Genomic DNA, 13,625 nt, shown 5'->3' on the forward strand with positions numbered 1-13,625 from the left:
CAGTTCTTTAATTGTAACTAATCCAGTTGGTATGTTCTCGTTTCTTAATCCCTAAAGACCCAGTGTTACTTTTGTGGCAATTCCAAAGTAATTTTTTTCTCAACGTATATTAAATTTTTCTTAATTAATTTAATTTAATTTCTTTATTTTTAATTTAATTTAATTAAATTTTTTATGATTTATCAGAATTTATTATGACATAATCCTCTGTATTTTGTGTTTTTTCAGTGAACAACATGTATTTTTCTATATTTAATTTATTGATCATGTAGATGTTCATAAAAGCCCAGATTAAAATTTAGGGTAATAATCAAAAACATGAGAAAAAAATGAGAAAAGTGACTTTTTCAGCAAAAATATCATTAACTGAACATAAACCCAGTGTGTCCATCCACTGTCATTGATCCAACTCTGTGGGTTTTACTGGTCAATCAGTGTTGTAGAAGATAACGGTGTTTCCACAGTAACTACAGAGCCTCTGAACTTCCAGATGGGTCATATCTGATGACCATGAAAAGATTACAAACTGAATTTTACACCAATTATTTACATGCATTGATAGGATTAGTGGATCAACAGGTATTAAACATTTTAGATCAGTAGATGGTTTGGGTCGTCGGTGGCTTTTTGGGTCTTTATGGGTTAAACAACCATCAGTTTGATAAAGAGCATAAAGACTGGACTGTGTTTCAGTGGAAAGGGGTCATGTGGTCTGATGAGTCCAGACTAACCCAGTTCCAGAGTAATGAACACATCAGGGTGAGAAGAGAGGTAGATGAAGTGATTACCCATCATAACTACTGCCTACAGTACAAGCCTGTGGGGGCAGTGTTATGATCTGGGGTGGATTCAGTTGGTCAGATCTAGGATCAGTAATGTTAGGTGAAAAATTAGGTCAACTGAACCTGAATATATTTAATGAGCAGGTCGGAACATCAGTGGATTTATTTCTTCCTTGATATCTCAGACATATTCTAAGATGACACCAGGTTTGATCTGACTCAGATTATAAAAGACTGGTTCAGGGAGCATGAGATATCATTTTCACACATGGATTGACCACCAGAGTCCAGACCTGAACCCCACTGAAAATATGTTGGATCCAATGGAGAAGACTTTTACACAGTAGTCCGACCCTCTCATCATCAGTATGAGAGCTGGTGAAAAATGAATGCAACTTTGGATGGAAATGATAGTTGTGCTTTATGGCTGAGCTGTGTAGTAAGTATATAGTTAAGAACTGTGTCCAGATCTTATGTAAATGTAAATGGAGTCACAGATCAAAATATGGAGCAGGAATAGTGCAAATATACTTGCATATTTTAAATGGATTAACCTGCAGGGATGAACCGATGGCCAAGCAGTTTGCATTACAGGTTTGATTCCTGGATCATTCCCAGCATGGCATTCTCCTGTTCTCATCCCCTGTCACTGTCTCCATCTCTAATGAAGAATAAACAAAATGCCTAAAAATGTTTTTTTTTGGGGGGGATACATTGTATATTTTATCATATTTGGAATGATTTGAAAGGCAAAATAGTTCGGGTTTTTTAATTGAAGAAAAATTGGCCCAGGTTTCTAAGACTGTTTTTCATCATTTGCCACAGATTGCTGGAGTTCAGACCCTCACTCTCGGCCACTGTTCACAACTATTCTGGACCAGCTGACGGCCATCGAGGAGTCAGGCTTTTTTGAGATGCCAGTAGAGTCCTTTCACTCACTGCAGGATGACTGGAAACTAGAGATTCAGGAAATGTTTGATCAACTGCGCACCAAGGAGAAGGTAGAGATGAGAGGTTTTCAGAGTGATAGTAACACACCGAACATAGGAAACTTTGAGTTTATTTTACATGAGCCAGACATAGATCTGGGGACAAATAATGATACATTTCACTGGTTTTTACCCAAACTCTCCTCCTCAGGAGCTGCGATCGTGGGAGGAGGAGCTGACCAGAGCAGCGCTGCAACAGAAGTGCCAGGAAGAAGCGTTGAGGAGGCGTGAGCAGGAATTAGCAGAACGGGAGATCCACATCCTGGAGCGAGAGCTCAACATCATCATTCACCAGCTCTACCAGGAGAAACCCCATGTGGAAAGCAGGCAGGGCAAGTTCCGCCGCAGCCGCCTTAAACTCAAGGATGGAAACAGGATCAGCCTGCCCTCAGGTACTGCACACAAACCAAATATGTACAAATATGTCAGTATGTATGTATAAGTACAACAAACCCTCACCATATATAAAAAAGTGTTAGAGGAACATGTCAATAAAACGCACACCTGCATAGTAGTACAGTGCACAGCATTATTAAATATGTTGTATTGTTTTATATGGTGCTATTTATATATTACAGCTAAGTTGTGTATATATAGTATCGTTAATTGTAATGTTTATAAATGTAACCTTTAGTGACGCATAAACCAATATAAAAGTTTTCAGCAGTTTCTCAACTACGCAACTCTCATTATTAAAGTGGCGTTAAGTGTTGCCATATTACATCCTATTGAATTTGTTTTATACTACAACCAACTTGAAAAGATTTGATATTGTGTAAAGGATGCATTAAGGGATTCAAACATTTCTTGTTTTTTAAAAATATTTACCCTTTTTGTTAGTTCATCAAACATTAATGTTTGTTATATCTTTTATGAATAATGCATTCCTTATAAGTGCGTTCCCTTATTCACTGCTATGGACTGTTCTTATCGTTGTTTGGTCAGATTAGGAATGAAAATCATTAGTCCAAATGCCTGAACAACAAAAATCTTGTTAAAAATGATTGTTTACCAGATTAGAATTTGACTTTCTTTCTTTCTTTTTTTTTTTTTTTAAATTTGGAAAAGATTTTCAGCATAAAATCACAGTACAGGCATCACCGTCACATGATCGCCGCAGGAGTTTGCTCAGCAGCAGTTCGAGTCCTCCGACCAGTCCTCCGATGTTGCCCCGCCTCAGAGCCATACAATGTATGAACCATCACCGCTTCTTATTCCTCATTTCATCCTGTCTGTGAGCTACAGAGTTTTTGTTGTTTCTGAAAATGTCGCTCCAGGTGTCATTCATAGATAATTTGCTTCCATTTTGCAGTGACGCCAGGAGATGGGTGTACAGCCTGGGGTCGTAACACATGCCTCCAGCAGGATGAGGAGGATGGTGAAAGGAAGGGGTCCAGGAAGAAGGGCAGGTCCCGTGGGTGTGGGCCGCACAGGGAGCACAGCGCTGATGCCAGGTGAAAGCATTTTTAGGCTGAAAATAGCACATGCTTGCTTTATAAGTCGCACAGAGGAAATGAATTAAACAATATAGTTTCACACATAGCTTTAAAAATGAATAAACACTAATTCACGTCAGGAACACAGGCACACAGTATCATTTCAGCATATTTGTGGTGTTTGTTGGGCTCAGTGGATCAGTACTATTTATGTAAATTAATTTAATGATCCAAACATCTTAATTACTCACATCATATGAAAATCTAAATATGATTAGGTATGATCTATACAGTATATGTACTCCCTCATTTTCCTCAAACGTAAAACTTCTGTTGGACAAACAATTTATTGACTGTATAACCCAGATGTTCTTTTTTTTTTTTTTAATTTTAACGATTTCAACCATTTTTTTACATAAAAGAATGAAAATGAGGAATCAGTGAGTACTGACAAAATGATAACAAATCATGGATATGATCAAAAAGAGAGAGTCAGTTTGTGTATTTCTTACTGGTTACATGCAGCGCATTCTTTTGCAGAACAAAGTTTGAGCCTGTTTTTATTTTTGTTTTTCCCTTCAGTGTAAAACCTGCCCATGAGGGGACCAGGCAACGGTCCTGCAGTGCCCCAAACCTTCGCAGATCTCCAAGACACAGTCCAGCAGTGCCTGGAGTGCCAAGCCTTGTGGAGATGGGTAAGCAGGACCAGCTTATTTTGCCTGGTGTATAAATACTTCACATCATAAGATGTGGAGAGCAGCTGTAGCCTAAAGGTTAGAGAAGAGGCAGACTGGCTAAGGAAAATATGGAAGGGAAAAGTAAGTGAGACATTTCTCTCCCACATGGCTCTTTGTGGTTGACCTAGGAAACTCACAGATGTGCATGTTTGCAGATGTAAACAGGCTGCTGCAGAAAAAGGATCCTGCACATTCAGCAAACCACACTTGGATAGATGGAATTTAAGTAACAATGTTGCCTCAGGTTGCCTCATGTTTTAGACGAAATGTAAGACAATATTCAAGGCTCATCTACTGGTGCAGCTGCATCTGTGTGAACTACAAAAGAAAAAGAAATGTTTGGTGTTTTGATGATGGTGATGCAAAGGGCTGTCTAACATGTTGATTCAGAATCTCCCATAGGTGTTTAATCAGGTTGAGATCTAGTGCAGGGAAGGTCATAGCATGTGATTCACACCACTTTTTAACATTCAGTGATCCCTTTGACCCTATGGATAAGGGCATTATCACCCTAGAAGAGCCTATTCCCATCTGGTTTTACCTTTGTCACTGTGTGTGTTTTAATTCACTGTGCAAGGTGGTAGTACAGGTAGACCATAATGAGAATGTGAATGGTGGTTTCCAGAAAATGAAGACTGCTGCTTCACTGCTGAGACAGGAGCATCTCCTGGTCAGTCCTACCTCTGCATCCCCTTTCATAAGGAGGGTCCCTCTGCTGCTTCCGGTGATGCTGACGGAGACGAGTACTGTCCCAGTGGACAAGCACCAGGAACACCACCATGCAGGAAGAGCCCTGGAGGTGGCCGGCGCTCTGATCTGGTCCTGCTGGGCTGTGGAGCTCTGCTGGCAGCTGTCGGACTGGGCTATAACCTGTTAACTTTGGCCCAGCCAGAAGAGAGCGTCAAACCCCGATGGGAGAGCTTCTTCCACAGATCAGGGGGCCAAAGGCGGAGCACCAGCCCTCCAACTCGCAGACTATTCCGGCGGGAAAGCCCTCTGAAACCCCCAGCACCCTTGCTGCCAGAAAAAGGCTTACCTTCCACTTATACCCTTCTGTCCTTATCATCCATATCTGACTGCAACTCCACCCGCTCCCTGCTGCGCTCTGACAGTGAGGAGTTGTTAGTCTACCGCCCTGCCTCCCCTCGTGCACAGCCTCTGTCACAACCCCCTCAAACACCAATCAACCCACTGGTCAATACCCACTTGGAAAGTTTCAAACGTAACCCTCGCCAGTCTCTAACACCCACACATATACCTTGTGCCCCAAGTTCTTCTCGTAGCTTGCGTCGAACACCGTCAGATGGAGCCATCAAAAAGAGTTGCCCTCCCAATAACCTCGAGCCATTACCAGAGAAAACAACATTAGAAAACACAGGTAAAGTCTTTTCTTATTAGATGTATATTCAGTTTTTTCAGGCTGTGGCATCATGGAAAATGATGTATTACTAACCCACACTCTTCTAATATTATTTGTTGTTTTCCTAAAGACCAAAAGTAAAAATGGACTACAGAAACAAGTGCAGCCATTTTAAGTACATCTAAACAAGGCAACACACATTTGATAAATCCCAACTACAGGCCTCAGTCATTAATATCTGTAAAATATTGTCCCACACAAAATAAGTGTGCAAACTGTCATAAGGCCCATCAATGAAAACAATGAAAATTAAAATATTTCAAGATAGCTATTCTAAATTACTCTATTTTAATACAATATAGATGTTTTTATGTTTAATGTTTAGTATGTTTAATGTTTTAATGGTGACACTAAAAGGCAAGGATGTCCAGATGTAAATTTTGTGGTTACTTAACACATATGTAAAATTGGTAATCTAAGGCACTCAAGCCTTCATTATTTGCACACTCTGATGCAGGATTAAATGTATTAAGAGTATGAACATATGAACAAATTCAGGGAAGAAAATATTGGTAAAATCCCTGGTGTGTGTATTCATTTGTCTGCAGGGTTTAAAGATAGATTCCTTTGCAAACGAAGTCCCATCAAAATGTCACTTTTACATCAACAGGTGGCTTCAGAGGATTTAAAGAAGACTGCACAGAGGTCCCCCGGCTCCCCAATCCCAATATGGTGTTCCCACCCACACCACGTCGTCGCTGTGCTCCTGAACGCCCCAAAACCCTGGACTTTGTGGCTCGTCCACGGCCTTCACCCCGGGCCCGCTGTGATGCATTTTGGGCAGAGACAAGGCCTAGAGGAAATGGACAGACCCTTGGTAACGGCGAGTCCCCCGCCCACACCTCCAGCACAGAGACTCCTCCAACCGTAGAGTTTGGAAGAGATCCAGCCGTGTTGCCCACCCCCATGGAGGCCCCAACACCTTACTCCCCACGGAGGAATCAGAACCTGTTGGATCAGCTGGATGAAGGACAGTGCAAGGATGGGACGGTCCCGCTCTGCAGACCTGAGATCAGCTTTCCCAAAGACTCACCTTACCGATACAGGCCTGGATTCTGGTCCTAACTCGGCCCCCTGGCTCATTTGCAAGTTTACACCACTCCAACACAAGGACTGCTGGTTTGTTACAGATCTGAGTCAAACAGAATTTCCAAATTGTTCTTGGAATCTGTTTTAAACTTTAATCAGCAGTCAGTGAAGGGGGTCCACCTTTTACTCAAATACAATTTGTTGCCTAAGATACAGGAAGACATAAAAATTAAATGTTCTTACTGTGAATACTTTACCTTTTGACATTTGTTGCATTCATGATAAAACCTCCAATGTGGCATCGAAAAAACAAACCGTTGAAGGTATGTTTTGGCTGAATTTTGGATGTTAAGTTAATGCTTGGTTTTTCTCCCTGTCATATTTCATACCAGATGTGGGAAAAGACAGATGTAATGATGTAGCTATAATCTCATTGCAAAATGGAAATGACAGTTTCACAAAGCTTTACATACTTTTATTACTTTACATTACAAGAGTTGAAGATTGTGCATTTATTGAAGTGCACTTGTGGAAAGCATCATGAATGTAAAGCTTCAGGTTTTTTTCCCCCACTGTCAAAATATACTGTCAGATTATTTGTAGTCTGAGTCTTTCACTCATGTGCAACTGGCTGACAAAGGCCTTTTTTGTACTGAACACCTGTCATCACCAAACATATCTATAGACTAATATCCCATAAACAGGGGATGCTGTTGTATAATAGGAGCACTTCTTTGCATTAGAAAAAGCCCACAGTCTTGAAACATTACCCATACAGCAATATTAAGTGCTGTGAATTGTATTAAAACAAAGAATGTCACCACTGGGTTTAAACTGGGACTGAAATGTTCCCAGAAAGTCACAAGGATTTTATCAGAGGCCACGATAAATTCCTATCAAGTCTGTTGTTTTTTTGTGTCCATGTTAGAGGAGCTTGTTTGACTCCTGACCCACCAGTCGACAAACATGTCTCCAAACTAAAAGGGAACATTGTGTTTGTAACTCTGTAAATTGTCTGCCTCATAAATTGTTGATCAAGATAAGATGCAGGTTGTATGTTTTAGAATATGTTAAGTGACAAACTGCATGAGTGTTGAACGGCACACGGGTGAAGCAGGCCCTGGTGGCATGTGGAAGTTCAGCCCTCATCATTTATATTTGTATTCATTTATTGAACTGTATTTATTGATTAATTTATTTGATGGTTTATTTTTTTAATCAACTGACTTTGCCTTTATTTTTGACACACTTAACTGCTGTTCATTCATACATTTATTTAAGGCATCCTGTGTTTGTTATGCAGAGAAATGCTGATTCCAAAGGTGCAACGATCATGTTTCATGACATTAGCCACATTCAACTTGTCATACTTCTTTTTTTTTAATTTCTTCATTTTTGTTTCAGTTTGGAAATAGCTGCAGTTTTATAGTCACAATTGTATTTCATTTTATTTAATGCATACAATTTGTGTTTTGCAAATTGCTTCCACATTTTACTTGTATTTCTGTGGACAACACTGGTGCTAGATTATTATTTTCAAATGCTTTCTGTGGTTTAACTTGAAATGGCACAATTCAGCCGAACACGTTAAAGAATAGAAATTTCCTTGAAAATAATAAATAGAAGCATTATCTAGCGCTGGTCTCAATGCCTGTTCCCTTCATTTCATTTCCATAATGCAAAATGTCAAGTGGCCTCTCAGCCTGGAGTACTCCATCCACTGAGAATTGATCCCCCTTTGTCCTTAGCGTGGCCCGATGTAAATGTAATGTGAATGCTTTTTTTTTTTTTTTCTCTGAGAAGTGTGCAGAATGTGATCATGCTCTATGTACAAACAGTATTTCAACTACGGGTGCTAGTTGAAACAAAGCTCCCCTTCTGAGGTGTAGCCAAAGTGTCATTACCTGTTGGAAATGTTACCATGAATAAGCTGATCTTAGAGTTGCTGATGGGTTTGGAACAATACTGTAACTGAATGACTTGTATTTGCACTGGAACACACTGATTTGAGTAAAATCATAAGATCAAAATGGGTCGCCATGTCATTTTTAAGAATATGCATTTCCCTGTTTCAAAGTATTAAAGTTATCTCTCCACTGGTAAATGACTGTCGGTGTATCAGGATGATATCATGCTTAATTCTATAACTTTCTCCATCCCATAGCTTGTCGTCTGGGCCTCACCATGGCAACTGCCACAATGCAATGTACACAGTTGTTTCATTCAACTCGGGTGCACTTGTTCATCTATGTGTTCTTTTTATCTGTGGATTTATCACGAGGAATACAAGTGAAAAAGGCAAACAAACAAAAGTATATTTCAATCAATAGACATATTTATTACACACATACCTTTACAGTAAACTTCAACATACAGTATTTGTTGATACATTAAATGCAGCGCATGAAGTGCTTTGTTTCCGCATTAATAAACAAGACACAAATAGCTTGCCCCTCCATTTATATTTCTATAAAGTAGCCTATTTACATGTTGTGATATGTCTCTTTAGTTCATACTGCAATTAGCAACCATGTGCTTATGATGTCCTGCTCACACACTTGAGTTCACTGACTGAAAGCACCGTTTGTTCAGATATAACTGAGAGTATAAAAAGTCTTGATCTTTTAGAACACTTTCAAAAACTGAAGTATGGTAACAGAAGTGTAGGTGGTTGTTACTCATGTGCTCTGTGCCATTCAAAAGACATCTTGTGCGAGGGCAGGTGCTAATTTACAGTTACACTCACTTGCAAACACACTGGATTGACTCTAAAGACCTTGTTGCTCCTGTCTCTATCACAAGTGTTGGCCTGTATGTGCAATGTTTTGACTGGCAGTGCATCAGTTTATAATGGTTAACTCATACCCTGGATGGATTCATACTAGATAAGTTTGGCCACTGGGAAAACAGAAATTCTGGCACAATAATAATAAAAAAAAAAAATGTAAAAAAAAAAAGCTTCAAGCACACAATGGTGAAGTTCAATTACGTAACTGGCAACCAGATGCTGTGCAAGGCAAAAGTAAACATACATTGTTTCACACCAAGACCTCTGACTCACTGTGTGTAAAGTCTAGGTGGCACACAGAGGGGCTGAAATTTATGACGGGTAAGGAGTCATTAGACAGCGAGCACTTATGTCGCCTCCTTCTTTTCCCTTTGGGCATTCCGGCGAATCTTCATCTCTGTCAGCTGGATATAGCGGATGACATTGGTGTCTGGAAAACAAAGGCAGGAAAACACTGATTTATTTCCTGCTCAGAAAGGAAATGGGGCATCAAAACGCTCGTATATTTTCCACTAAAACTGCAGTCAGTGCTACAGACAGTAATTTAAAGTGGCTAGAGGAAAGATTATGTGTTTTTATGTATTTTATTGGTGCTTTTATATACAGTTTTCAGGGGTTTTTTTGTACTGCACATTAGTCAGCTCTATTATTTTTAAATGTGCTTTAGAAATACATTTAGATTGGGTTTTAAACAAGATTTGGGATAAAGTCCCAAATCACTTTTTTTAGGAACTGAACTAAAGAAAAAAAACAGATCTAATGCTTTGCAGTTTTGTTTATCTTGGTAGATTTTAACAGGTATAACAAGGCTAGCACGGGTACCAATCAAAAGAAGCATGAATGATGTGTGTTTTTAAGTACAGTTATAACATATGGAAAGTTGCTGATACTGTCTACCTGAAGCTGGACAACTATAATTTGATCATACAAACAAATACATGGAAATGACATGACAAACTCTCTTATTGGAGGATATAAAAATAACAATGAATAGGACAAGTGACAAGTGACATCCCAGCTGTAAAAGAACAGCCTAGATTTACTTTTTTTTCCATTATAACACAAAACAAATGTAAAAAATGCAATGTAGATATGCATCATGAACACAACAAGCTCTTAATTTAGTTCTTGGTATTATCACTGTCCTGTTATTCCGCTCCAGTCTTCCATCTGTCCCCGGTGCTTTTCACCTGCACCTACTTAACCTCCCATTACTCACCTTCCACCCCAGCATGTGCACTTGTGTCCCATCCCCTGATCAGCTCCTCTGCATACATACTCACCCCTTTCCCTCACTATCAGGCATTCAGCTGTAGCAACCAGTACTACAGGTTTTGCCCGATCCTGTTTACATCCTGTGCTTAGGTTTTTACCTGACAGTTGTTTTTTTGTGTTGTTTGTTGTCCTGACTAGCTACTCAATAAAAAAACTGAGCTATACAGCAGTAACACAATAAGTCCTGTTTTGCACCTGAATCCTGCACCTACTCCACTAAAGTTTCTTTTTATAATGATTTGCCTCAGGGTGGTTTATACTACAGTTACTAACAGTCATCTCCAGTATTAAAATACACCATTTGCCTACATAACACATTATTTTCAGTTTTTATTTATTACAGCTGTTGTTTTAGCTCATCACTATGCCTTACATTTTAATTGCTCTTAATATTTTTATTGTTCTACTGGACTGCTTTCTATTGTTTTTAATCATCATTTTCAATGTGACTTTCATGCTGTAATTCCTGTATGTTTAATGATTCACTGAATTTCTTTTTTAATCGTCATCACTTATTGTCCTTGATTATATTGTGAATGAGTATAGTCAGACATTGTATAGAAATTCAATGAATGAATGCCTAAGGTAGCAGCACACAAAGAGAGTACTGTTTGTTTACCTCTAGTTCAACCTATGTCCTAAAAGCAAGTATTCAATGTATGATTATGAAAAGAAGAGAAGAAAATTCGATAGGCTCTTATTCATATCTAGGTTATGTATTTTCAATTGATAACTGACCATGTTGGATTCAATTTTACACAATATTCAGCTAATAATTGTTCATTTTATCGTCATTATGAGGAGATATTAGGTCACCAAGCACCCAGAACAGATGTGATTTTCTTGAACACATGGTAAATTAATCCAGACACAAATACAGTTTAAGGTTTCACATACAGTCATAACGATACTGAGATGATATTGCATCTCACTGTCATATGTTCTGACCTGACGGTTCCTGCTTGTGTGACTCCTTCAGGTAATACAGGGCCTTCTGGAAGTCTCCTAGGTGGTAATAGGCCACGCCGGATCGGTACAAAGCTTTGAAGTTCTTTCCTTCTTTGAGAAGCACTTTCAGACAATACTCCTTTACTCGCTCATAGTTCACCAGCTCCATTTGCAAGAGACAGGCTGGGATAGAAAAAGAGGGGAGACAGGAAAAAGTTAGAACATGAGTTAAGATGTGAACATCAGTGTACAGTACAAATAGGAGTCCAGAACACAATAGAGTCTATACCACAGGTGTAAAACATGCGGCCCGGGGGCCAAATCCGGCCCGCCAAAGGGTCCAGTCTGGCCCTTGGGATGAATTTGTGAAATGCAAAAATAGATATCACGACATTAAGAATCATTTTAGTTCAGGTTCCACATGCAGACCAACTCAATCTTAAGTAGGTCAGATCAGTAAAATACTGTCATAATAATCTATACTCACAACTCCAAATTTTTCTCTTTGTTAATGTAAATATTTTTATGTATTTACACTAAAACAAAGTATAATTTTGCAAAAAATTTTAATAATCTGAACAAATATGAACAACCTGAAATGTCTTAAGAAAAGTAAGTGCAGTTTTAACAATATTCTGCCTGATACTAAATGTTTTGTGTATTTGTAGATCCACTGTCATCTGTATGTTATAATGAACATGCGGAAATGATAAACTGAAGCATAATATTGTTAAAATTACACCTATTCTTTCAGTTTGTTCAAGTTATTCACATTGTTTGAAAGGATAGTATGTAGATGTAAACATTTTCATTGTTTAATTTTACTTTTTTCACTCTAAAATATAGAGAAAACTTTGGAGTAGACATTATTTATATATTATTATGTTATTTTTTTACTGGTTCGGCCTACTTCAGATCAAATTTAGTCGAATGGGGCACCTGAACTAAAATGAGTTTGACACCCCTGGTCTATACTTTGATAAATAACAGTTATAACAGCAGAATTTTCTAAACGGTGCCAAAACACAACATCCATATGAAGTGATTATGAAAAGAAAATCAAGTGAATAGTGGGGTAAGTGGAGAATGACTCATACTCTATGAATGATTCATGGTTAAGCACTAGACTATTCCCAGAAAAGAAGACAGCAGATAACTGTAATGGCTGTGTGTAATAGTGTATACACGTCTATTACCTGCCAGGCTGTTGTAACACTCCAACTCCGCATTCTCCATGGCCCCCTTCTGTTCGTCTGTCAGCGTAGTGGACTTACTGATGGTCGGCAGGAGGGAAGAGGGGGACTTGGAGCTTGTGTCCGGGTCTCCCAACACCCTGCACAGCCCCTTGATCTCCAGCAGAGCGCGGTGGTACTTGCCGATCGCCTCTCGGTACTTCTTATCCTTGTAACACTGGGTGCCTTGGCTCTTGAAGTCCAGCGCCCGTCTGACGACATCGGCCGGCTCGTTGTGGGATGGTTGTTTGAGCATGGACCCACCATGATGCCTCTGCTGCAGGAGCTGCTGTTGTTGGAGCTGCTGCTGCTGGTATCTGGCATCTTTGGTCCGGCTGCTGCTGTTGGGAGGCTGAGCGCACTGCTGGAGCCTGGGGGACCCGCCGCCGCTGTCGTTGAGGCTGCCTCTCCCACCGTCCACCCTGGTACTGCTGGTGTCGAGCCCAGCCTGGATCACGCTCATTTTCGTCGTTATTTGATTGTAGCTGCCCTGACGTCCGGCTGTATTTACCTGGCAAAACGAAGCCTCTTCACTGCATCCTCTCGGCCGTAGTCGCGCCTTCGCCTCGCCAGTGTCGCAGCTACGTTTTCTCTTTGCGCAACCAAGCGCGATGCTCACTCCTATATTGTAGCCCGTTCTCGTATTTTTCCCCTCAGACAAGCCGATTGGTCTAAATCGCAGCGCCAGTTGTCCCAAGGGGTTTTCTAACAGGAAGGCGAGGTTTGATCATCAGTTTATCCAGAGATATTTCATCATCAGACTGTCTGTAAACTAGAAACAGCGGTCCATGCTTGCCTTTTAGGTATGAGAGATATATTTTATGAAAAAAGGAATAAGAGACATCCCCATACCCCATATAATATGTACAAATGTACATAATTTAAGTCCAATTAAATCATTAAATTCTGAAATACATTAACAATGCGTGAAAACATACATATGCAAACTATAGGCTATATGAAACATATTTGAAATTATAATTACTTTC

At 39.6% G+C, this 13,625-nt stretch overlaps 2 protein-coding genes across 3 annotated transcripts in view; one reads left to right on the top strand and one right to left on the bottom strand.

Annotated features, from left to right (window-relative positions):
• map3k9 (mitogen-activated protein kinase kinase kinase 9) overlaps positions 1-13,625 on the top strand; it is a 39,106-nt gene that overhangs the window by 14,467 nt on the left and 11,014 nt on the right. The window contains exons 5-11 of one of the 2 annotated variants that reach the window (XR_003934535.1): positions 1,608-1,783; positions 1,923-2,163; positions 2,840-2,962; positions 3,084-3,225; positions 3,790-3,902; positions 4,570-5,322; positions 5,975-7,001. Coding sequence is in view for 1 of the 2 variants with exons in the window: in XM_030127194.1 (XP_029983054.1) it covers positions 1,608-1,783; positions 1,923-2,163; positions 2,840-2,962; positions 3,084-3,225; positions 3,790-3,902; positions 4,570-5,322; positions 5,975-6,429 (2,003 nt within the window). In the remaining variant the exon portion in view is untranslated. Of the gene's footprint in view, positions 1-1,607; positions 1,784-1,922; positions 2,164-2,839; positions 2,963-3,083; positions 3,226-3,789; positions 3,903-4,569; positions 5,323-5,974; positions 8,427-13,625 lie in introns of those variants that run through there. The other variant, XM_030127194.1, reaches the window with a different exon arrangement.
• Positions 8,707-13,442, bottom strand: ttc9 (tetratricopeptide repeat domain 9). The gene is made up of 3 exons (XM_030127196.1): positions 12,601-13,442; positions 11,405-11,587; positions 8,707-9,611 (listed from the first exon to the last, which is right to left on the bottom strand). The coding sequence occupies exons 1-3, from the start codon at positions 13,097-13,099 to the stop codon at positions 9,529-9,531; spliced, it is 765 nt and encodes a 254-aa protein (XP_029983056.1). The 5' UTR covers positions 13,100-13,442; the 3' UTR covers positions 8,707-9,528.

Source organism: Sphaeramia orbicularis, chromosome 22, assembly GCF_902148855.1.
Source record: "Sphaeramia orbicularis chromosome 22, fSphaOr1.1, whole genome shotgun sequence".
NCBI classification, from domain to species: domain Eukaryota; kingdom Metazoa; phylum Chordata; class Actinopteri; order Kurtiformes; family Apogonidae; genus Sphaeramia; species Sphaeramia orbicularis.